This window comes from Geotrypetes seraphini, chromosome 2 (genome assembly GCF_902459505.1).
Source record: "Geotrypetes seraphini chromosome 2, aGeoSer1.1, whole genome shotgun sequence".
Taxonomy (NCBI): Eukaryota; Metazoa; Chordata; class Amphibia; order Gymnophiona; family Dermophiidae; genus Geotrypetes; species Geotrypetes seraphini.
The window spans coordinates 130,067,287-130,094,100 of NC_047085.1; the positions used below are offsets into that span (position 1 = coordinate 130,067,287).

Sequence of the window (26,814 nt, forward strand, 5' to 3'; positions counted from 1 at the left end):
TCTGTGATGGTTTCTTTGTATGCTTTTTGAATGTCTGGTTTGACATGCACAGATGATTTCCTATAAAATACCAACTGGCCTAAAAGTATGACATGATTGTGTATTTTTTGCTGGTAGGTGTACACAGCGCAAAGAGCACACTTACATTATAAAATTTGCTAAACCCATGCATATACATAAGAAATAACAAGCACAGACAGTTACCACTGCTCCAGGACAGTTGTACAGTCAGTTCTTGGGTTAAGAATGAGTTATGTTTTTAAAGCTGTTAAGTCGGATTAGTATGTAACTCAGAACTTGCAGATTTTAATATTCTTGCTGCTTACCTCTGCTCCCAGCTGACAAAAGGGCCATCTTCCCTAACCAGTGTTCCCTCTAAGGTACAGCATGCACAACCACACATATGCATCATTCCTGAATTTGCTACAGGAGAAGTGTAGGAGTCTATACCACTGGAAATACTGCTCAGTGAAATGAAATGAAGCTGCAACAGCGTTCTTAAGTATGAGTCGTACTTAAGTCGGGTGTGTGTAACTTGGGGACTGCCTGTAAATGTCTGTGCCTGCAATCTAAGAGCAATTTCTGTCACTTACAATAGTACTTTATAAAGCCAAAATAGACAACTACTTATCTTAAAATTGAGTTAAAATAGAAATCTGAACATTCACTTAAACCTACATGCTGCCTTATAAAATTGTCATAGTAACGTTATACATTTTCCAGCAATCAGTGAACATATGCCATTTGAAAATGTAGCCTCTGAAGTCCAATGCAATGAATTCAAAATGAGTGAAATATATACAATCTGTCAAGTAAACTTGTTGTCCATTTCTGCAAATTTATATAGGGTTTGAATGTCTCACGTAGTGTAAAAGTGACAGGTTTAACACTCTTTCAATAAATGCTTCCTCCACTATGTTGATGTCCTAGAAAGAAATAAAAAAATGATTGTGTTTGTCAAATATTTGTAATGAGATCAAATATGAATTTAAAAAAACAGATAATAGGTAGATATTTTGTCAACGAATAATGCGCGGAATTCCTTTTTGTACAAAAACATATTTTTCCTTTTATTTAAAATAAGAAATATCAATCAGTTGTCTCAAAATATCTGTGCCATGGAAAAAAAAATGAAAAGACAGCCAAACCTATCAAAAAACACCCCCCCCCCCCAACAAACACAGGAGATTTCAGGGTGACAATGGAGCAGAAGAGTTAACAGGGATGTGTGCGACTGATCCCCAGCAGTCGCTTCTTCTGTTCATCGGCCAGCCCAGTCGGTGTCCGAGATTTGTTTAGTGAATTGCGTCTCTGCCTACTTTGCATGCCATTTCCCCTCATTTGCATGCACAGATCGGAATCAGATCGGAGGAGAGGTTAGTGAATCGGGTCGGAGGGAAATCAGGTTGCAAAGGGATCACAAACCAATCGGTACACAATCAGTTTGCTTTATGAATCTAGCCCATAGAATTCCTATGAGCATTGTAGCATTTAGTGCTCCAAGTCGCAGTAGAAACCTCTACTGTGGCTTAGTAAAAGGAGGGATATATTGGTTAAAACTTCAAGCCAACTCCTTGAAGTGTGCTAGGATAGAAATGGTGATGTCACCATTTGCTGATCTGACCATAGCCAATTCTTAAGTTTCGGTACTTTCCAAGAAACCTGAAGCAGAATGAATTAACCGCGTTGAAAGGCTGCAGTATTTTTTAACTTCTGGTGGGAAACCCTGTGCCAAGTTTATAGATTTGAGCAAATGAATTCGGAACAGATGGGACACTATAAAAAATTCAATGAGACTTGGGGGCCATTGGCGACATTTGTAAAAAATGAGCACTAGTATAAGCCTTTAATTTCTAAAAGGAAGTTTACACACATCCTGGAGGGAGAAGGGGGGGAAATATACTTATATCATTTTAATGAGATAAAAGTACTGTTTTGTTGTATCATTTGTTTGTATATTCTATTGCACTTTGTATTTATTTCAAAATTAATAAAGAATTACAAAAAAAAAGAAAGGCTGCAGTATGATCTTATTTTTTCAATACAGTACACTGAAAGATATCAAGGTAGAGATTCATAAATAAAACTATGGCAAATAGATCAAATACACAGAAGCTTTCTTATAATACACTCACTATGTAATCCTCATAATGGTCTGAATGTCTGAAATGCAGGTGTCTTAGAAAGCTCCTCATATAGGATGGGTCTCCACCAGGCATAAGGCGACAGATTGGGCAGATCTGAAATTACAGCAAGACAAGAGAAGAGCATGGAATAAGTTTTACATAAAATTTTCAACAGGAAAATCTAAGACAATATCTTTTTTATATACATAATTCTTTATTTATTGATTTTATAATTTTTGACATTCCATCAGTCAAAAAAACAACAAGTAAAAACACAACGCAAGGAAAAATGAAACTATAAGTGTCATAGGTAAATATTATATTACAAAGTATAGTTAGTCCACAATCTATAGAGGCGGAGCTGAAAATTAGCTGAAATTTTACCATTAAAGAAATAACAGGAAAACTTATAAATGTGGCTTGAGTGCCCTCAAACTTTTCCTCTCTGAGCGAATTAAAAGAGACTGAAATCAAAGGTTAATTACTTATCATCCTTAGACGAAATAAATTTAGATAACATATCTGTTCTCTTTATATACTAAACTACACTTACATGGATATCTCAGGACAAAGATCGCCCCTAACTTCACAGCCTGAGGTCTTAAAATAAGAAACTGCTTTCTTCTCTTCTGGGTAGGGCGAGATACGTCTGGATACATTCTTATTTTATTTGATAGAAAGGGAGCATCTTTATATTTAAACAACAACTTAAGCATCCATTCCCTATCTGAATCAATAGCAAATTGTACCAATAAAGTAGCAGGAACTTGAGTCTCCGTGTCCAACCCCTCCAGGAAATTAGATAAGTCCATACTATCAGAAGATAAATTATGCTGATTGGGATTTTGAGACCTAACTCTTTTAGGTAGGTAATATATTTTAGAAAGAGGTGGATAAGAAGACTCAGGTACTTTCAAACCTTCATTTAAATAGCATTTAAACATAGCTATGGTCAATATAGAAAACACTTTTGGAAAATTGATAATCCGCAGATTGCATCTTCTTATTGAATTTTCCACCATTTCTTGCTTGAAATGGAGACTTGCGCTATCCTTAACTCAGGTTAGTGCTTGTATTTCCAAAGTTTTTAATCTTTATTTTTTAAACTTTATTTTTTAAGTGCAAACTTTCTGAAAGTACAGTAGTACAATGTTGAGAAAGTTGCTGTATCTGGTTTCCCAGAGAGATCTGAAGATTAGATATAGCCTCCCAAATTGACTCCATATTAAAGACTTCAGGCTTCTGTAGGGGCAAAAACCCAGTGCTGAGACCCTCTGCAGAGGAAACAGTACCTGTATTTGCAGTAGAAATCTTCGGAAGAATTTGTATTCATTCCAATCTCCACTCCGGCTGCAATATTGGCAAAAAACTCTCCCCCTGGCTCTTTGCAGGGCTGGATCCCCCATCCTGCTGGATCAGCATGGGAACGTCCTGATTCAAGCCTTGCATCGGCAGCTCCTCCCCCACTCCAGCTGCTCCTGCCACTGCAGGATGAACCGGAGGACTCCGCTTCTCCGGGGATAAGCTCACACCCTTGAGGGAGGGCTCCTGCGCTTCAGCCAGCATGTTCCCTCCTGCCGAGGCTTCCTCTGGCTGCTACATTTGAGGGACATGCTGCACAAAGGAGTCCATCGGCCCAATCTGAGATGTAGATTCGTCCAGGACCATCTGGGCTTTAGATTTCCTTTTCACCATATAGGTAGGCAAAATTTTTTATGTAGATCACATCGGCGTCTCCCTGCAACCTTTAAGCTGCCATCTTAGTTGAACTCCACCTCTGACTTGACAATATCTTTTTAATGTTTAAATTTATTTGATATATCACTGTGTGTATATGGGGAAATTTAAAATTACGAGGTGGTGCTGAAAAGTTCTCGGCCCAACCTCCTAAATTCTGTGCGTTATTTTGCCACTGTAGATGAAAAAAGTATTATTTTATTTTGCAAAATGCCAATTTGCAGAATCGTAATGCTATGTTATTGGCATTGTTTCAGATCATTGATTGAATCATGTCAATGAAAAGTGTAGAATTCTCAAGTATGGAACTCCAAGTTGTCATGAAGTTCCTATTCCTGCAGAAGAAAACTCCAAAGGAAATCCACGAATATATGATTCAAACACTGAGTGACAAATGCTCATCACACTCCACAGTGAAGAAATAGTGTGCAAACTTTCAGCGTAGAGATTTCAAGACTGAAGATACAGCAAGGTCTAGGAGGCCTCAAATGGTGTCAACGCCTGAAAAAGTTGACCTTGTTTATGACATGATTTTGGCACTACAGATATCCAGGAAATATGATGGATGTATAATCCATGAGCAGCTGGGTATGCAGAAGCTGTCAGCCAAGTGGGTGTCCAAATGTTTGAATGCTGATGAGAGACAATATTGAGTGGACACTTTCAAGTTGATTTTACAACATTTTCAGCAAGCTGGTGCCAACCTTTTGGAAGAACTAGTTACTATTGATGAAACAAGGTTATACCACTATGATCCCAAGACAAAACAACAGTCCATGAAATGGTGGCACTCAGATTCTTCAAGGCCAAGAAACTTCGAGACCCAAAAGTCAGCATAAAAGTCATGGCTACGGTGTTTTGGGATCTTACTGAGGTGTCCGGATGCGGCAACGTTCTCACCAAGTCCCACGCCACTGCCCCAAAGCTTCTCCTCTGAAGCTCTTCCTGTTTCTGCCCGAGTAGCTTTGGGGCAGTTGCGCGGAACTTGGTGAGAACGTTGCCGCGTCCGGACACCTCAGTAAGAGAAAACTATGAAGAGCACCCGCAAAGGTGAGGAGGGAGGAGATGGCTAGGCAAAGGGAAGAGATGCCCAGATGGGTTGTTTTGGGGTTTTTTGCTGCCGGCGGGAGGGAGCAAGTGTCACAATCGTGAGGAGGGCTGGTAAGGGAAGCAACGCAGCAGATACTTTATGGGGACAAGGCCATTCACCACCTCCTTGTCCCCGTACCCACGGTGACCATTTTTTTTCCTCCCCATTTCAGCAGGCTACCTGCGGGTAACAGTCACAGTGTCATTTTCTAATCCAGGCGTCTACAAACAAAACTCAGTTTGAGTATATACAATAAGTCTTTTCAAATATCAGACCAACAGAATGTAACAATAGATAAAGACCATAAGGTTCATCTAGCATAATATTTCTCTAGCAGATCCTTGTGTACTCCCTAACCAGTCAGGCTTTCATTTTCATGATTTCCACAATGAATACATATGAGAGATTTTCACTCAATTAGAGGCACTGCATACAACTATCATGCATATTTATACTATGGATATCCTAAAAACCTAACAGCATGAGAAACACTGATCTACCTTGTCAAATTTCAGACTTGAAGCAATGCCACATACTGTATATGATCTCTGGTTTCCCCCTCCTTCTTCACAACCAAGGAGCATCTGTGGTTATGCCAGACTTTCTTGCCACTGTTTTAATCTATACTGTATCACACAAGCTAAACATAAATCTTTGGCAAGCTGTATGATGTTTCTAGTAGAAAAAAACTCCAATGCTGTCAAATGTCTTCTCATAAACAGAAGCTAGGAGAAAATTCAAATCCATGGAAACTCTTGCTGATTCCAGATCTGGTGAGAAGCACAGTTGGGACATAGTTGTCTATTTTACAGCAAACCAGACTCTTCTGCTTGAACCCCAGAGTGTCTCCAAAACCTCTATATTCAAAACTTGCAGTCTTACCACTAATCTCCTTTCTGCACCATGGTAGGTAAGACAGTGCTCCATTAAAGTATCTTCATCAAACTCCTCATGGCAATATGGGCAAGTATATCTGGAAGCACTAAAGCAAAATGAAAACAGAAATATTGTATTTCAAGTGCCTATTCAGTATGTGCCACACCTCAATAATCATCTACTGTTAATTATTATACACAACTAGTATTGAATTTGAACAGCATGACAGAGAACAAAACATACAGCAACTTCAAACATTAACAGACCTGGCCTTAGAACAAAAAATGCTACAAGTTTTTAATAAGAATAATTTAAAGAAAAAAATATTTAGAGCCTTGTGACCCTGGGCAAGTCACTTGACCTTCCACTGACTCTGGTACAAATGTACCAGGGGGGATTCATCAAAATGAGGTAAAGATTCACCCTTTACCGCACCCTGATGCCGCGTGGGATTCAGCAACCTGCAGGTTACGGAATCATATCTTATAGGAATAATGATGCTTGCAAGCCATCTTGCAAGCGGCATTATTCCTGTGGGCCAAGAGCATCAGGCAATGCAAAACCACAGCTCAATGCTCCCAGGCTGCAGTGGTGAGTCCCGTCCACTCCCACCCACTACCCACCCTCCACACACTTGGATCCAACCTCCTTAATGGTTACAGCCACCATCAGCTCAGCGGCCCCTTTTTCGGCACTTATATTGGTCTAAGTCAAAACGTATAAGTGCCAACTAGGCAACCTGCCTACACTTTTGGTTATACCTGCTGTACGCCTATGTCTAGGTCAGCCCACCTCCTGCCCTTTCCCCTCCTCTAAAAACGCCTCATTTCTCTCTATGCGTTTAGAGGCAGGGGAAAGGCCTAAGCTGGTTTTAGATATGTCTAAAGCCAGCTTTGATTATAGGTACTTGGACGATCAGGCTTTTTGATCGTCCAAGTACCGATTTAGGCCATTTTTTAGATTTTTTTTTTTTTTTATTATGAGCCCCACAGTGTTTATGTTTATTAAGATTTGATATACCGCGTGGGGAACTACAGTAATTTAAAGGAAAGAAAACAAGATTTTAATATCGCTGTGCTATTTTTAGAACAGCTGCATTAGGGTTGTTTAAGTCACGGTAAGGACCATTTACCGCAACATAAAACCCTAATGCTACTTGACGAAATCTTCCCATAATGGACTGCATGGCATTGAGCGTACCTTAATAAAAAGACCTCTTAAATTGTTAAGTCTTTCAGAGACAGGGAAATACCTCTTTAGGAAGCAATGTGCTCAGACATAAGATAACTGTAATCAAGTGAACTAGCTATATAACAACTAAACCTAGAACTTCGTATTATTTCTTTCTTTTAAATTCCCCACCTCAGGGAATATTATGAGGCAGCACAGGGGACCCTTGCTGTTAAGATGATCCCTCTGTGCTGTTTCTTTGACTTCTCCTCACTCTCCCTTGGATTAAGTACATCATTTGCAAGGTATCCCATTCCAAATACAGTGTGCTGTGCCAGTACTATGACCTGCATTGTGGGACCAGCACCATACCAGAGGTGTTTGGCTTCTTATTATGCTTGACCATAGGAGATCATTTTTATCACAGGTACCTCGATGCTGCTTTCACAAGTTCTTCCAGCTGTCCATATTTTTCAATGTATAGTTGGCAAATGTTAAAATGGTCTCTCATTTCGCTCAGACAGACCTGTGGAGTATATGAGGCAATCATTTTTAGATTTCAATGTACAGGACATAGATGGTACTGTATTTGAAAAGAAAATGGTCTGTATTTGGTTATTTATTATATTTTATTACAATAATATTTATTTATTCATTCATTCAATATTCTACACCATTCTCCCAGGGGAGCTCAGAATGGTTTACATGAATTTATTCAGATACTCAAGCATTTTTCCCTATCTGTCCTGGTGGGCTCACAGGCTATCTAAAGTACCTGGGGCAATGAGGGGAATAAGTAACTTGCCCAAGGTCATGAGGAGCAGCATGGGTTTGAACCCACAACCTCATGGTGCTGAGGCTGTAGCTTTAACCAGCACGCCATACTCTCCCCCTAAACAGAAAAGAAGCACAAGACATACTGTATATTCTTCAGTACACCACATATTAGAGTCGCACTATGAAAGTAAATCCATTTCCATTACTCCCCTCACACTGTCCCCATACCTCACTTCCCCCCACCTCCCTTATTAACTATCTTCCCATTATATCCAACTAAGAGGAGATGATGGAGTGTGGCTAAATATAACACCACTCTCATTTTGTCATCACTTCATGGCACCATCTGTGATCCAAAAAAAAAACACAGTACTGTATAGTGAAAACAAATAATAATCACAATATAACACTTTCACCAAATATGGTGCAGTAAATGGAAACTTCACTCAAATCTAACAGTCACAAACCAATCCAACTTATGTATTTATTTATTTTAAAAATTTATCAACCGCCTATATCTAGGCGGCATTACAGTAATAACATGCACAAAATATGACAAACAAGACTTTTACAAACATGTTGGGTTACAGGTGAATAATCACATTTTAAAATAAATCTTTACAGTACAATTCATGTTAAAAACCAGCATTCAACTTTTCAACTTTATTGATACGCTTCTAAAAATAGTGTGATTTTAAGGATTTTTTTGAACTTCTGAAAATCCGATAACGCTCTTAGCGGTCCAGTTAATTTGTTCCACTGCCTTACTCCCATGAGAGAAATGACAGATGTTCTTGTGTTCTCATAGTATATTTTTGAGAAATCTGTCAAAGCCAATCGCATTGCACCCTCTGATCGCAAAGTTCTGAGCGGTTGATAAATTGCCATAGATTGTGATAAATAATGCTTTGAAAATGATGCATAATTGAACAGGTAGCCCGTGCAATTTCTTCAAACAACTTAGCCTGAACGAGTTAATTTAAATGCAAAAAAGGAGGAAAAAGCCTCTGAAAATGCAGCACCAGGCACCATCTGTGATCCAACCATTTAATATTAAAAAAGGATCTATATTTGTACATCAGAATAAGGCTGGCCTATGTTAGAAAACTGGTAGTCATCTGGGTTGTGTTGGATTTGAAGTATCACCCTGATTACCCGTTATACAGGAGAACCTTTGAAAGGAATCTTCAATTCCAGCACTCACTACTGTCTCTTACAGTCATCATGAACTTTGAAGAGGTATTGGCGGTATACAAATAAAGACTGTATTGCATTGTATCATGGGAAAGTAAAGAGACCTGCAACTGCTTGTATATCGAGGAAGTCGAGGATGAATGTAAGGCTCTGGAGTGACTGAACAGGTCTATCCTATAATTATATGAAACATAGAAACATGAAGGCAGATAAAAGCCAAATGGCCCATCCAGTCTGTCCATCCACAGTAACCATTATCTCTTTCTTTTTATATTGTTTTTATTATACTTGTAAACCACTGATCACATATGCCCAGGCGGTATAGCAAATTTTATTAAACAATCAATAGCAAGTTAGAGCTGATTGTACCTTTTTCGGTACTAAACCTTCAAGAAAGGAAATTTGAATAAAATATATATTTGGTACTGGAAAAGAGAAGGTATACTGAAGAAACGCTGCTGAAATTAAATCACTGTTCCATGAGAAAGATCTGAGGTTAACCATATCTGATTATCTTAAGGTGACAAAACACTTAGATAAAGCCAGTGCATAATGAGAGAAATGTCCAGGAGTTAAAAAGGTGATAGTTTCTGGTGAGGCTCCATTTTGAGAGTATTGTGGACAATTCTAGAGATCACACCTTCAAGAAGATATAAGTAGGGGGGAAGTGACATCACTGGGCTCCTTATGCCTCGACCGTAATTTCAGCAGCTAACCCTCTCTAGTTCTCATGGGAACTGACGGCAGCCTTTCAGTGAGTGGCGCAGAGCAATGCGGGAGCTCGAAAAGTTCGCTCCTGCATGCCACGAGCCCCAAAGGAGGTACGCAGGGCAGAAGCGCAGTCCTGCCCATACACCGCTGGACCACCAGGGATAACAGAAAAGGTACGCGGGGCGGGAGAGGGGAATTATTTGTATAGGCCAGGTCGGACGGGAGACAAGATGGATCTCTCCTGTCCTGGCCTACCACCAGACCACCAGAGGTGGAAGAGGAGCCTGGCAGGGTGGGGGACAGGGTGCAGTGCAGAGCCTGGCAAATAGTGAGGGGGGCTGGCTGCATAGCCTGATAGGGCAGGGAGGGAAGAGGGCTGGGTGCAGAGCTTTGCAGGGCAGGGAGGGAAGGGGGCTGAGTGCAGGTCTGGCAGGGGAGGGCGTGAGGGAGAGGACACTGGGTGCAGATCCTAGCAGGGCATGGCGCTTGCATATTAAGCCCCAGTCTTATATTCGAGTCAACTATTTTTCCTCCTTTTTGGGGAGAAAATGGGGGTCTCAACTTATATTCGGATCAACTTTATATTCGAGTATACCGTATACGGTAATGAAAACTATTATTAGACCAAATATGAATGCTGAATATGAATAATGGGCATTGAGCTTTAGCATAAATAATAAAAAAGTGATGTGAAACCAGAGATCAAGTGTTTATTTCAGTAGGATTTAGCACAGTGGAGCCTTGGACTATTCACATTCGAATTTAAATCACTATTTGGCTGAATTCAAATAATATATTTGGGGTATTATTTGGGGCTGAAAAGAATTGAATACAAATATTATATACAGCTCTATACCTCATTGGTATAAATGTATAGGGCTCTTTACCCCTTCATGGCCTCAAGTACAACTTAAAGACAGATTTATGAACATGTTTTGTTTACTGCAAACTTTTGAACTTGAAAAAAAGACGACTGAGAGGCGATATAACAGAGATCTATAAAATACTCAGTGGTATGGAATGGGTGAATATGAATTGATTGTTTAAAGTCAGTTTTGATGCAGAGAAGGTCTTTGATAGGGTTCATTGAGATTTCCTTTATGCAGTACTCCAATCCAGACTCACCTTTGGGTGAATGGTCATCTTTCTTATTATTTTCCTATTCGTAGAGGCACTAGACAAGACTGACCCCTGTCCCCATTACTTTTTGTATTTACGTTAGATCCATTATTGCGGGACACTTATGCTAATCTGAAGATTAAGGGGTTACGCTTGGATGACCATGAATTCAAGGCAGCAGCCTTTGCAGATGACTTGCAGGTGCATCTGCTTGATGCTCGGGTATCTCTTGGGATTTTATTGGAGTTCATGTATGAATACGGAGACTTTTCGGGATTTAAATTAAACTTGGATAAGTCAGAGGCCCTATCTCCTGTGGAGGGGTTGCTTAGGCACTGGGGTCCGTCTTTTCCACTTCGGTGGGCAGAGGATTCCTTTCGATATCTGAGCATCTGGCTTCCGGGAAAAATCACAGATTTATAATGTCAAGCGCATTTTGGAGGAGACTAGAAAGGAATTGGATACTTGGGCTGTGCTTCCTTTGTCACTAACTGGCTGGATTAATCTTTATAAAATTACTTTATTCCCTAAATGGCTCTTCTTGTTGCAGGTACTCCCTATTAAGTTACAGGCAGTAGATATGACTAGTTTACATAAACTGTTGCGCCAGTTTTGTTGGGCAGGCAAGAAATCAAAGTTATCTTTGCCCCTAATGTATGGAGAATGGGATGTGGGTGGGTTAGGGCTTCCCGATCTTAAGAGCTACAATACAGCTTTCTTATTATGACACCTTTGTGACTGGTTGAGGGATAGCCAAGACTATGGCCACCTTTCTTTTAAGAGGGCCTATTTGGTTCTTTATCACTTTGCCTCTATATTGCAGACTCCATTACAACTTATTCCATCCCATTTTAGACGTAGTTGGGTGATACGACCCTTAAGAGATGTTTGGTGAGCATTGGTTCTGTGTTTGGGAGGCAACCCAAGGATATCTGATCTATTGCCTATCTGGGGGAACCTGGAATTCTCTCCAGGAATGGACAATAAGGCTTTTTCTCATTGGGAGGCCTTGGATCTGTTTCCTGGAACATCTATTAGATTGGGATGGAAATTTTATTTCTTATCAGGACTTTGTTCAAAGAATAACTTCTGCTTGGGGGAATGTTTTGCTTTTCATCAACTTAAACATTAGAATCTTTCCCTAAATCGGGATGCTGTTAACTTTCATTTGGGCACCAAATTAACAGGGTTTTTTGATGCTGTGTCACTTGACTGACCATCCATCTCGGGTATGCATAAGGCTTTGGTTTTACAGGGGCCCCCCTCAAAATGTTTCTTCTGTGATACAGAGGTGGGAGCAAGACTTTGGAATCTCTTTAGACACATGGGATATGGGAGTGAGTTTGAGAGCCATACCTACTATTGCATATAGTGTTACATTGCGGGAATGTAGATATTGCTTTCTCCTTAGGCCCTATATGCCTCCATCCCAACTGCATCATATGGGCTACTTGTCCAATGTTTTGTGTTTAAAATGCTCTTTGGAAAGTGCCACCTTTGTTCATGCTTTCTGGACTTGTCCAAGTGTGCGCCCCTTTTGGAAGAGAGTTTGTGCATATATGAGACGGGTAGCGGGCCAGATAGCGCCATTTTCCCCTGAGGTGTTATTACTGGGTTTGTTTGGGTCAGGTGGTCTTAAGGGGAGGGGGACCATGCTTTAGGTCATAAAGCTTAGTTTATTAGAATTAAAAACCATACAAGTCTGGACCACTTCACATCCGCCCTCTTACCAGGCTTGGCAGGCGAGCATTTTTCAAACTGATAAATTGGGAGGCTCAAGATGCTTGGATGACTTATAAAAGGAAGAAATTTTTTATATTAATTTGAGAGATCTATTTGCAGTTACTTTCACTTAGATCCCGGAATCAGGTTCTAAATAAGCTGGGGTAGGTATCCCATTAGGGGATGATGTGGTATCTTTATAAGTTCTTTGAATATTTTCTGTACACAGAAGGTATCCCCTGGATTCTGCTTGGTTCCCCTTTGTTTCTTACTATAATGTTTCCTGGAGTTACATTTGCTATTTTTTTGGGTGGGGAGGGGAGAGCAGTCAGAAGCTTTGGCCTGTTGGGTTTGGCCCCTTCTTTTTGGTTGTTTTTTTTTTTTTATTTATTTATAAATTTCAAATCAAATATACAAGAATCCACTTGTTACAGCAATACGGAGTCTAATTATAAACACTCAAGAAAAACAGTATTAAAGAACAATATAGGAAAAACTGAAAAAGGGAGAACCCTTATTCATTTTCAAAATAATTATTAAAACTCCTTCTTAGACCTCCATTAAGACTAGTGGGGAACAAGAAATAAATGAGACAAGGAGGTCTCCATTAGTTTTAAAAAATCATAACATAAATCTGAAGCAAAGGCTTAACATGACAAACGACCTAAATTTTCTGCAGCACTTTCATATTAATTAGTAACTTTCTTTGTGTCCAAAAAGTGTCAAAGCTGTTCTGGTACAAAAAAAAAGACATACTTAGTCCCAGCATATCTTAAGAGGCATTTACAGGGGTAACTAAGTAGGAATGTGGCTCCCATTTTTAATACTTCATCCCACATAACTAAAAACAACTTTCTACGGTCTTGAATAGCCTTTGTAACATCTGGGTATATCTAAATTTTTTGACCCTTGGCCTTTATGTTCTTAATTTTGACTGCAGTTTTGAGTTCTGTGCCTGATTTTGTTGAGCGCAGAGTTGGGGGTTCATGGGACAGAGGGGAGGGTGTTATGGGGGATTTGGTGGGTTTTGTGTATGGTTTCATATTCTAATTTTGTACTATTGGTGCTTTTGTACTATTGGTGAAATGTTTCTTGCTCCTCAATACATATAGATGTTATATATAATTCAGGGACTATATGATCCATATAGGTCCACAGATTACTTGTTTGTTGGAGGCATGAAAATGACTTCTACTTTTCCTCTGCCAGAATGTATGGGAGGGGTTGAAGAGGTGGGGAGTCGGGGTATAATAATGTTCAAAATGTTTGATGACTGGAGATTTATTATTACTTGACATGTTGCTGAAATCTAGCTGTACTACATAATAATAATAATAATAATTTATATACTGCAAGGCAGCAAAGTTCCATGCGGTTTACAGTAGTTAAAAAAAAAAACCAATAAAAGAAGTTGAATACAACTATAAAAGTTAAAAGCCAATAATTAGAGACACTAAAATGATCACATTAGTGCATAATAAAATTTTTACGAATTACCTGCCTAAATACTGCGAAAACAGATGTTTTTAGATGTCTCCTAAATTCCCCATAAGTGTCAGTAAGCAAAAGCAATTGTTCTAAATCCTTACCCCATAATGCTGCTTAATATGAAAAAAGATTTTGATGATGTTTTTTAAGTTTACATCCTCTAACAGGCGGAAAAACAAAATTCAGATGTGAGTTTCTCTTATGTCTGTTGGTTGCAAAAGAGAAAAGCTCAATTATATATTTGGGAGCTAAACCAAACAAAGCCTTAAAACAGAAGCAACCAAACTTAAACTGAGCCTCCATTGGCAGCCAATGCAGTACTCGATAGGAGGGTGTCAACCTAAAAATCAGCCTGACCGCCACATTTTGTACTATTCGCAATCATTGCATATTCTTCTGGGAAATTGCCAAATAGGCAATATTTCAGTAATCAAGCTGGCTTAGTATAAGAGACTGTACCAAAACTCTAAATGATGAAACATCAAAACACGCCCTAAAGGACCGAAGCTTCCAAAGAGTCCACCTGGTTCTTCATAGTCAAGCCCTGATCCAATATTATTCCCAAAACCTTGGAAAGAGGAGACTGAGAGGGGACATGATCGAAACATTCAAGGTACTGAAGGGAATAGACTTAGGTTGTTCACCCTCTCCAAGGTAGGGAGAACGAGAGGGCACTCTCTAAGGTTAAAAGGGGATAGATTCCGTACAAACGAAAGGAAGTTCTTCACCAAGAGAGTGGTGGAAAACTGGAATGCTCTTCTGGAGTATGTGGTAGAGGAAAACACCCTCCAGGGATTCAAGACAAAGTTAGACAAGTTCCTGCTGAACCGAACGTACGCAGGTGAGGCTGGTCTCATTTAGAGCACTGGTCTTTGACCTAGGGGCCGCCGTATGAGCAGACTGCTGGGCATGATGGACCACTGGTCTGACCCAGCAGCGGCAATTCTTATATTCTTATGGTAGATTGAATAGGATAGCTGAATTTATCTATACACATTGATGTTTTAGTATCAAACAGGCACGGTGAAGCTACAAAAAACTTCGTTTTTTCTGAGTTAAGCTTCAGTCTAAATTCAGTCATCCATTGCTTCATTAGACCTAATATTTCTGTTGCTTTAGGAATAACTTCAGAAAGAGAAATAGCAAATGGAATAATGATCGTAAAATCATCTGCATAACTAAACAGCTTTATCCCCAGCTGGGACAATTGCGCACCTAATGATGACATATAAACGTAAAAGAGCAGTGGGGACAATGGTGAACCTCGCGGAACGTCAGATGAATTATTCCAAATACCTGAAAGATCATTATTGAAACGAACTTGATAGGTGCGAGACATGAGAAAGCCCCGAAACCATTCTAACACCTCTCCTTTAATACCAATAGCATCCAAACATTGTAGCAATTTCCCATGGTCCTCTAAATCAAATGCATATTGGATGTCGTGATTGTTGCTGATTTATGCCAATCAGTTGTCTTCAATAAAATTGTTTGAAAGTAAAATAAACAGAAGAAAATATTTTTCACTCAATGTATAGCTAAACTCTGAAATAGAGAATGACACGGTGACGGTTTACCCGCGGCCACCGCATTTAAGCCGCGGGTCACCGCCGAAAACGGGGAAGAAAACTAGCAGTCGCTGCGGTGACGGGGACAAGGCCATTCACCGACCACGGAAACGGTGAACAGGTTTGTCCCCGCGGGCCAATGTACCCCCTTCTAGGAACCGCTATTTACCTGTGTTTCACCGTGCTCCTCATTTGTCAGATCAACCCTTCCTGCCAATCGCAGCAGAAGGGTACCCAACCCCTCCTGCCGGTCCTCCCAATGACCTCCCCTAAGATCGCCGGCAGGAGGGTACCCAACCCCTCCTGCTGGACCCCCCCCCAACGAACCCTCCCACCCCGGAACCCCCTTAGTCTTACTTTCCAAGTTGGACCGGACAGCTCCTCGCTCGTCTGGCCAGCAGGCCTGCCTCCGTCCAAATGAGGCGGGCCCGCCCCTCCCCTCCCCTGCCTAACCCTCAGGATCCTAGGGCCTGATTGGCCCAAGCACCTAAGGCCCCTCCTATAGCGGGAGTGGCTTTAGGTGCCTAGACCAATCAGGATCCTAGGGCCTGATTGGCCCAAGCACCTAAGGCCCCTCCTATAGCGGGAGTGGCTTTAGGTGCCTAGACCAATCAGGCCCTAGGATCCTGTGGGTTGGGCAGGGTAGGGGCGGGCCCGCCTCATTTGGACGGAGGCAAGCCTGCTGGCCATACGTGTGAGGAGCCGTCCGGTCCAACTTGGAAAGTAAGACTAAGGGGGTTCCGGGGTGGGAGGGTTCGTTGGGGGGGGGGGGGTCCAGCAGGAGGGGTTGGGTACCCTCCTGCCGGCGATCTTAGGGGAGGCCATTGGGGAGGACCGGCAGGAGGGGTTGGGTACCCTTCTGCTGCGATTGTCGGGAGGGCCGTTGGGGGGGTCTACAGGAGGGGTTGGGTGCCCTCCTGCCGTGATCGCTGGGGGGAGGGGAGACTTGCAGCCGTAGCCGCGGTCACTATGCTAATCACGGCAGGGAGATCTTTGCCGCGATTAGGTACAGCGGCCCGCGTCTAATTACCATATAGGCTAACATTGTAAGCATTTAAAGTACATGTCGTGTTTGTTTTTGCATTGCTAGCCCCAGGGGTGGTGGAAGATTAGTGATTGAAAAACTGTATGAAAAATAACTATTTTAAATTTAGTGATCAAAATGTGTCAGTTTTGAGAATTTATATTAATTAATTTTTTCTCTGCGTGTTTTGTTTTTGTATAGTTATTAACTAATATTTAACTAAGTTTTAATGTTTTAAAGAATGTTTCCTTTATACGTAAATAAAGAAAAGTGAATGGGATTGCAGTGGCGGTGACGGGGCGGTGAATGGGGTGGCAGTGGCGGTGACGGGGCGGTGAAGAGGATGGTGAGACGGGGACGGGGCGGTGACGGGGATGGTGAGACGGGGACGGGGCGGTGACGGGGATGGTGAGACGGGGACGGGGCGGTGACGGGGACCAATTTTTTCACCGTGTCATTCTCTACTCTGAAACTCACTGCCAGAGGATGTAAAAGCAGTAGTGTAGCTGGATTTGAAAAAGGTTTGGACAAATTCCTGAAAGTTCATAAACTGTAAATAAAGGAGACCTGGGGAAAGCCACTTTTTATTTATTTAATAATCTTTATTCATTTTTAAATAATTTCAATAAGTGAAGAACAATAAATAAAACATCTACACTATAGACATCACTTAAAATATTACAATATTCTTACAGACCAATAACCCTCCCACCCAAATTATTCTTTACCATTCAAGAATCTATAGATCTATCATAATTCCGTAATTCACTACATATTTTAAAAATAAAATTACACATTTATCCACTTAGACATATTTTAAACTTATAAACCACCCTGCCCCCATCCATAATAATATTTGATTATAACCTATATATTCCTCCCACCCTCCCCCCTCCCTCCCTGAATGTGCAATTCTTCTAACAACAAATGTATAATTATATTAAATCTACAAAAGATGTCAATGGACCCCATATTAGATTAAAGTTTTTAAAATTCCCTAACTGATCAGCTCTCATTTGTTCATATTTATATATTTGACATAAACTTGCCCACTTCTTATCTCTGGAGGTAGGCAGCATGGACTCTTACTACTGTTTGGCATTCGGCCATGTACTTATGACCTGGATTGGCCACTGTTAGAAACAGGATACTTGGCTGGATGGACCTAGTGGGCTACTCTTGTGTTTAAGCTCTTAGACTGTACACCCTCTGAGAACAGGAAAATACCTACTGTACCCACGCTCAGATTGAGGCATAGCCATTACAGGCAACTGTCTAGAGTGCCAAGTGCCTACACCAGTGGTTCCCAAAACTGTCCTGGGGGACCCCCCAGCCAGTCAGGTTTTCAAGATATCCCTAATGAATATGCATGAGAGAGATTTGCATAGAATGGAAGTGACAGGTATGCAAAATCTCTCTCATGCATATTCATCAGGGATATCTTGAAAACCTGACTGGCTGGGGGTCCCCCAGGACAGGTTTGGGAACCACTGGCCTAGACCAAAGAGCAACCTGCTCCCATGTGCTACTTTAAAAGGGCACCACTTTTGTACTATTTCCTTCATCTCCCCTTCTAGCTCTCCAATCTTTGGGATCTCGGATCCCTTTCCCCCTTTTTCCATTCTCTGGGTCTTGTCTATGGACATCAAAATCTTAAATTCAGCTCCGTGTACTTGAAATGTAACATCCCTGAGTTACTAATGAAAAGGTGTTAGAGCTTTGCCAAGAAGGGGAAAAAAGTTACATGAAATTCAAAAGGAACAGCAAAACAATGGCCATGCTCAGGGGTAGGCAGTTCCGGTCCTCGAGAGCCACAGGCAGGTCAGGTTTTCAGAATATCCACAATAAATAAGCATGAGATAGATTTGCATCTCAAGGAGGCAGTGCATGCAAATCCATCTCATACATATTCATTGTGGATATCCTGAAAATCTGACCCGCCTGTGGCTCCCAAGGACCGGAATTGCCCACCCCTGGCCATGCTAATTATTTCTTTACATTCATAACTTTAAGTTTACAAACCTTTTCTGCACACTCTTCACAGTTTTGGTACACAGTTTTCATTTTCTTGATTATGTCAGAAGCAGGTGTTCCCTCAGAAGACAGATGAGTCCGGCAGTAAGGGCATGCATTCATACTGTTTGATAAACTTCTTGCTATACAATCATGACAAAACCTACAATGCACAAAAGAAAAAACAAAACAAAACCCAAAAAACATACGATGGATGAGTGCAAAACATATCACGATTGTATGAAAAGAAATCCAGAGTCAATATTCTTGGACACTGCTCATACCTGAAAAGTTACAAACAAACACAAAATAAATCCTAAGTGTTAGCAAGCGCTATGTAGCTTGCACTGGTGTGGGATAAGAGAATTTGATTCTGTAACTCTCTCCCAGGAGAGAGGGTAAGAGAGATGCAGCTCAAAGATGCCCATTCATCCAGGAGGGCACTCAGTCACCACTGCTCTTACACTGGGAACAGCTATGAATCCTCTCAGCATCTGCTACTTGTACATGTAGCTCCTGTTTTTCCTGGGCCTCAGGGAGGGTTACTTTATTGATTTTTCAACAGAGTTATGAGGTAAATGCTCCTCTAATGGATATCCTGAAAAGGGGGATCCCGAGAACAACAGAAGGCATTTCATGGCCTCAAGACACTATTCATCCTGATACAGCCCTTTATAGAAGTGGAGGTGTCCAGAGGAGTGCTTGGCGCTGTTCTTTTCCAGCAGAAGACACTGGGGGAATCTCCTCTAACCAAATGCATTCTACTACTGGAAGCCGACTGCAGATGGAAAAAAAAAAAATCATATGTATAATCAGGAGTTACTGGCTATTAAAACTACCTTTGGACACTGGCACCAGCTCCGTATGCTTCTGAGAAGAGACTTTCTCTTTGGGCACTGAAAAATTTTTCAGTCTTGCTAATTTAGCATTTGTGCCCTCTTTTGAACAACCAGATTACAGATGGCCAAAGGTATACCATAAACCTTATCTTGTGTCCTATACTCTACTGTCTGTGAATGAAAATAAAAAGGGCTGCAGGGCAAAACTCCTCTCTTTTGAAGTATTACTAGGCAGGGAACACCTACTGCTGCAACTTAAAAATGAGGAAAAAGAAACCCCAGCAGAAAAGGTTTCTAGAATATAAAGAAAGTTAACAATAATCCTGTGTTTAAAATAGCACTGTGCATTCCTGACAGGTTGGATTATATCAGGGGTGTCCAACCTTAAATGCTGCAGCACGACAGAGGAGGGAGCCGGCAAGATGGTAAACACCCGGGAACAGCAGAGGAAAATACTGCCTCACCCTCGACTGGGGCCACACAAAATACTTCACGGGGCCACATGCGGCCTTCAGGCCACAGGTTGGACACCCCTGGATTAAATACTGGAATAACTTTATAATAAGACCATTACCGGCCTATTTTATACCAATTTAAACCTTCCCCACCCCTTTTATTGTATCAAGCTGCACTAGAGGTCTTTAACGTAGGCCAGCGAGGTATGTGCTCCATTACTCATAGTAAATTCTATGAGCGTTGGAGCTTTTACCGCGCCAGCCTGTGCTAAATACCTTTAAGTGCAGCTTGATAAAAGGGGGTCATTAATAAAAAGGGAAAATAACATACCTAGATTGACTTAGAGAATTATCTCACCACAACCAGCATCACAGAATTGTCTGTGCTAACCTGAGCCAAGACCTTTTGGGAAAATTAAGAGCATAACTTTGAAAGTCCAAATAAATTCATGCAAGTGCAAACCCTGCCCGACCCCATCCTGAGAATGCTGCTGCACACGCATTACGTGCATAGTTCTACAGGTAATTTTGTAAAAGCCCATAATGGCTTTGAAAATTACCATTTCTGAAAACAGTAATCAACACACAGAAAAGTGAATCCTCTAAGCCAGCAGTCTCTAACCTTTTTCATGTAAAAGGCCAAAATGCGAGTATAAGAAAGCTCCGAGGGCTACCAAAAGATTTCAAGCCCGTACTAGTTAAATACATCATAGTCAAACACATCAAGTGTTATCTTTGGTGCACCAAACATTGCATCGAACTGTGTACCATATTGGTTTCAGTGTCTCTGGGAGATCAGTTGGTGGTATGGAGTTAGTATGCCAACCAGCTAGGAATATAAGATATGTGTCTACAAAAACAAAATTATTTATTTAATTATTTAAAAATTTATATACCGCATAAAAACTATGGGCTCCTTTTATCAAGGTGCACTACGGGGGTTAGCGCGTCGGACATTTCATCATGCGCTAACCCCTGCGGCACGCCAAAAAACTAACGCCTCATCAATGGAGGCGTTAGCAACTAGCGCGGCAGGTGGTTGAACGCGCAGTATTCCGTGCATTATCGGCCTACCGCACCTTGATAAAAGGAGCCCTATGTTTACGATTGCTGGGATGTCCTTATGGAATAACTTATCTGGTCAAAAAGATTATATATGGAGCATTCTATTTTAAAAAAAATTGCTTAAAACTAAGCTATTCGTTGATGCTTACTTATGATACAGTATGACAATCATTCCTTGGAAATTGTTTTGCCTTTACGATAATTCATGAGTACTTGTTGAAAGTATTGTTAAGGGCATTTCTCTTATGTCATTAGCCAAATGTATGATTATGGATTACTGTGTTTCAGTCTATGGGCTCCTATTACGAAGCTGCAGTAGCGGCTTCAGCGCACATGACTTTTCATCACATACTAACCCCTGCGCTAGCCAAAAAACTACCACCTGCTCAAGAGGAGGTGGTAGTGGCTAGCGGTTTAGTGCGTGCTATTACACGCGTTAAACCGCTACCGCGCCTTCGTAAAAGGAGCCCTATGTGTATTTTTTTCCTTTTATGTATGTTACTTTGGAAACCGCTGAGACTTTTGGGCGATATAAAAATTTGTTAAATAAATAAATCATGAAAAATTCTGTTTTCATCATGATCTCTTCTGTTTTAGCAAAACTTTGGCGTAGTTTACACAATTCTTTGAACGCAAGTGTTTCATGGTTTCTCTAGCTTTGTCATACCACTGCAGTACAGGTGCAACTAAATATGAATCCTGATTTCTGACCTGTCCTACAGCCATATGTAAATAGAGTGTAATAATAATAATAATAATTTATTTCTTATATACCGCTATACCATGAAGTTCAAAGCGGTTTACAATAAAGATACATTTTGTCAGAACATGGGATACAAGGGAAAAGAGGGTAAGAGTTAGTCTCAAATCTTGAATTGGGGTGGTGGCGAGGTAGAGAAGAGGGCCGTAGCGAGGAAGAGATGGGTTGGGAATTTAGAATTTGTTAAACAATCAAGTTTTCAGGGATTTTCTAAAGTCTGCGTAAATAGTGGCCTCAAGTGTAGGCTTAGTAGCTCCTACAACTATCCTTCGCCAACTTTCATCCACCCCATTTTCATAGTATTTGTTTGTCTAAGTGCTTTGAAATGAGCCCCCTAATCCATTAACCGAGCGGGCAATATTAATCTCAATGAATTTGAAGAACTGTAAGACAGAGCTTACGGGAATGGGGAACAGACAGGGACAGCGACAAAACTCGTGGGGACGGGACAGAACGGGATGGGAAAATTGAGTTACTGCGGGGATGGGGAAAAAATTGGCCCCCTGTCTTTCTCTACTTCCTATACATGAAAAGCTTGGTAACAATTTGCCAGCTGCCCCGATTGTGATTCCAGTGTTTAATCACAAAGGAGTGCAACCTGTACAGAATAATAATAATAACTTTATTTTTCTATACCGCCATAGTCAAACTGACTTCTAGGCGGTTCACATAGAAAGAAGGCTGGACAATCAGCGAATTACAAAATGCAAGAAGAAGGAAGTTACATCATGAATTGGAGAAACATGGTGAAAGAATACATGAGAGAAGAAAGATGTTACATAATACAATGGGTTATAAGGTGAAAAAAAAACAAAAACCTGAGAGAGATGATCTCATTAAGCAAGGAATTTGTCAAATAGAACGGTTTTAATTGATTTTCGGAATGTGTCTGGCTTTATTTATGTGGTTTCCCAGCCAGGATTGCTGTCTGTTTGCCTGGAACATGAAGGTTCTGTCTAGGAAGGATTTGTATTTGCAGCCTGTGATCTTTGGGTATGCAAAGATGTTTTTGTTTCTGGTTGTACATGTGGGGTTGTGTAGAGTGAAGTGTGTTTGCAGGTAGGAAGGTGCTAGGTGTAGCTCTGGCCACTGAATAGACCATGCAGGTCTCTATCTGCCATCACATACTATGTTTCTGCTAGAAGTAGCATTTGAGTGCAGGGGATTCCAATCAGCTCCTCCCCCTCCCTTCCTCTTCTTTACCTCCTAACTTGATTTCTGCAGGTGGCGCTGAGGCTCTGAGTCTGCTGTAACTTGGGAGGCCCCTGCCAGCTCTCTATTCTTTGCTGTCTGGGACTTATTCATCTACACTGCTTGAATAATGCCACCTCCATTTCTATCCAAAGCTTTGTTTGTGCATGTCCAAAGCTATGTGTACAGGCAGACTGGCTCTTAACGCACCTCAAAAGACTTCCATGGGTAAAAGAGTGTTTAACACCTGGAAATGGGGTTTTCAATTTTTGCCAACACTGCTCTTGGTTCTATAAATAAAGTCTGATAAATGCCGAGGAAACAGATCATTTAGGAAAGTTTTCAAATAAAAAAATCTGCAGAGCTGGCATAAAGTACGAATCCCCGTCTACTTTGAATATTCGTCTACTTTGAATATGCTCTTTGTGTGAGCAATCTCCCTCCCCCTGACGTGAGCTCCTATTCCCCTCCACGCTAGAGATGAACACGGAAAGCATGTTCAGGTCCTTTTAGGGTCATTTTTTTTTTCAGTTCATTTCACATATTCATTTTAGCATAAACTTTTTATTGCTTATTAATTTAGAATTCACTAAGGGGTCCTTTTGTCGTCATGGTAGAAATTAATCTTAGTGCGTGGTAACATGGTACTTTTCGGCATACTAAGCCAATTCTACCATGACAATGAAGTTGCCATTTTTTTTATTCAAGCCATGTGCTGTGATTATTAGCGTGCAACAACTGAAAAAAAAATGGGTGCACTTACCACCTCCTACTGAGGAGACGCCAAGGGCTTCTGCAGTGAGCCTGTGTTATAGCACAAGGTAATGTCAACACACTAACCAATTTACACTGCCACGCTCATTCTTTGCCCATGAACGACTCCCCCCCAAAAAAGATTAGCCACCATTACTGCACACTAATGGCAAAATTAATGCAGAACACTTTGCTGTATCCGTTGTTAGCCCATTTTTACCACATTAAACATCTATTAGCAATTAATGTGGCATACTGACATAGTAAATTGGCCCCTAAATCTTTTAAGGCACATTCCTGCCTTTTTTTTTAACTCAGCTAAAAGTGTGTGCGAAAGCCAGGCACACTTTTATTTTTTTGTCTTTATTCATTTTTAAAACTTTCAACAAAATTTTTATACAGGGAAGAATATTTTTAATCTTTACAATATTCCACACATCTTGAAATTTGTTATAATTTCCTTTTTGGACAGCTAGTGTCCTTTCCATTTTATATATATGGCATACAGAGTTCCACCAAAAACAATAATTAAGTCTATTCCAATTCTTCCAATTGTAAGTGATCTGTTGAATGGCAACCCCAGTTAAAATTAGCAATAACTTGTTATTATTAGATGAGATTTTAAGACATCAAGGGGGAGGGGGTGGGTATTTTTGATTATAATTGAAACAAATCATTTTCATAAATAAATAAGGGAGGGGGGTAATATTTTATATTATGATGATCAATTATAGGATTTCAAGTGTATTTGTAAGTTCAATTGATAAATGTCAATATTGTACTTGATTTAAGATTTGAAATGAATAAAGATTTTAAAAAACCAAAAACTTTCAACAAGTGTAACATAAGATACAATCATTTTATACTTTAACATCACTTAAAATACCATCAAAGTTTAACTCACATCAAATATCCCTTCCCCCCTTATATCCAACAATTGTACTTAAGCATAATAAATCATAAAATATTCCCTCTCCCCCCCACCCACCCACAAAGGGAGAAAATAATATTCATTCTGTACAATATTCTGTTAATGGCTTCCAAACATCCCTACATTTCTTAAAATGCCCCTGCTGTATGGCTATTACCCATTCCATTTTAAAGATTTGGCATAACGAATTCCACCAAAAATTATAATTCAGCCGATCCCAATTTTCCCGATTTTTCATAATTTGCTGTATGGCTACTCCTGGCACACTTTTATTCAGATCCAAGACAATTTTCAGACAGAACAACTTTGAAAACTAGTTTTACTTTTTTCTTTCATTTCATATAAATGTAGGAAAGCAGAGCATGTCCGCCCAGGAACAGCCACTTCACAAGACAAGATAAATATCAACATCCTTTCTGGCACAAGGAAGACGTGTGCGCTGGGATTAGTTAGAAATTGATATGGAAGCTCCAGCGAGGGAGAGCAAAAGGAAAACAATAGGGAAAGAGCCCGTTTGCTGGACTTGTGTGTACGGTCTGCGGATCTGGGAGGAGCCAAGTAAAATAACCCATCAAAGCCTTGTAAACATTCTTTCCTTTTACAAAGTGGCTAAAAGCATTTTAGGTAAATTAAAAGAAAAAAAGAAAAAACGCAAGTCTCCTGTAAAACATTCCACAAGCAGTGAAATTGTTACTTTTGCAATCAATTTTGTCCCATTTCTGAAGTACTTTTCGTGCTGTGTCTCTCCCCTCCCCCAAGGATCCCCCCTGTTGTGCTCTCATCCTTGCCAAAAGAAGAATGCTTTTATTCAAAGTAGAGAATGACACGGTGACAGAATTCATCACCGTCCCCGTCCCCGCGGATAACCGCGGGAAATAATCCCATGTCATTTTCTAGTGTCTATTTCAACCTCAGTCCTTCTACATCAGCATTCTTCAAAGCAAAGCTTGAGGGTCAGTGGTTGTGGCCATTCATATTCTGATTCTTCCCTCTCTCCTTAAAGAATGACATGAAGATGGTTTCCCACGGTTATCCACAGGGATGGGAACGGTGATGAATTTTGTCACCGTGTCATTCTCTAAGGTAACTTTTTCACATTCTTTGTTTACGGTAAAATTTGTGAGCGCATATAACGCTTCAAGATTAGACAGGGGTGTTATATTTTTAAAACTAGGGCGTTGCAGCTATGAAAAAACCTGAATCGGTATAACATCACATCTAAATAGGAGCAAAACAGAGGATGGGTACATTGGAGGGGGGAATCAATTCAGCCATAAAAATCCCCCCAACAAAACAAACTGATCTTTGAAAAACAAATCTCACAAATCCTGCAAGGGAAATTTAAGGAACAAAATTTTTAATCACTCAAAATGCATTGCAGAAACCATGCTTTGGTTTCTGCAGGAGCGTTTCTAACTTCATATACATTATTAAAAAAAATAAAATTATGTGAATAAGGGGTCCTTTTATCAAGCTGCGCTAGCGGGGTTAGCGCGTCGGACATTTCATCACGCGCTAACTCCCGCAGCCGGCTAAAAAACTAATGCCTGCTCAAAGCAGGCGTTAGCGGCAGGCGGTTTAACGCGCGGTATTACGCGGTATTACGCGCGTTAAACCCCTACCGCAGCCTGATAAAAGGACCCCTAAGTCTAAGCCCTCCCCCCCCCTAAGTGTTACATCTCTGTGAGAAGTTACCTTTTTCATTACACTGTTGTTAAGTTGGTTTGTTTTTCCAGAAGGCACAAGTTGGTTCCAGCAAAACGGTGCCTCACGCTGTATATCTATAACTTCCTGAGCTCAACTCGTTCAGTAATACCGCTGTCCTCCCCAAGAGGCTTCTAACCGAAGCAAAACGATCTATGGAAAAAGAGGACACAAACCACCCACCTGAGCTGAACCCCCCCCCCCCCCCCCCATGCACCAGCCAGAAAACAAGAAGATTTTCAATCTCTGCAAGTCTCTCAACCCCTGCCGGGTTGGGTGAAGCGCTCGGTGCTCTTTGCCCTCTGCAGTCGCACTAGCCCCCCGGTTGGCCACTTACACATGCCCGCAGCGAGTCCTGACGGGCTGATGCAGCACCTGCAGGCACACGGCGCAGTCGAAAGAGGGCTCCAGCTGCGGGACCCGGCCCTCGCCGCTCAGCAACGACCCCATCGCTTCCTCTTCCTGTACTCCGGCAGAGTCAGTGAGTGACCAGTTGCTCCA

At 40.9% G+C, this 26,814-nt stretch overlaps 1 protein-coding gene across 1 annotated transcript; it reads right to left on the reverse strand.

Moving 5' to 3' along the window:
• Positions 1–434: 434 nt before the first annotated feature.
• On the reverse strand, positions 435–26,814 carry RNF125 (ring finger protein 125). The gene is made up of 6 exons (XM_033934980.1): positions 26,651–26,814; positions 18,625–18,778; positions 7,431–7,525; positions 5,836–5,935; positions 2,136–2,240; positions 435–926 (listed from the first exon to the last, which is right to left on the reverse strand). The coding sequence occupies exons 1-6, from the start codon at positions 26,761–26,763 to the stop codon at positions 840–842; spliced, it is 654 nt and encodes a 217-aa protein (XP_033790871.1). The 5' UTR covers positions 26,764–26,814; the 3' UTR covers positions 435–839.

Bases quoted from the DNA above. Each gene is read 5' to 3' on its own strand.
- RNF125 (XM_033934980.1), bottom strand. From the start codon at position 26,763: ATGGGGTCGTTGCTGAGCGGCGAGGGCCGGGTCCCGCAGCTGGAGCCC. The intron at 2,241-5,835 runs GTAAGACTGCAA...CTGTAATTTCAG, and splicing joins GTGCAGAAAGGAGATTAGTG to ATCTGCCCAATCTGTCGCCT. The intron at 927-2,135 runs GTGAGTGTATTA...ATTTCTTTCTAG, and splicing joins ACCATTATGAGGATTACATA to GACATCAACATAGTGGAGGA.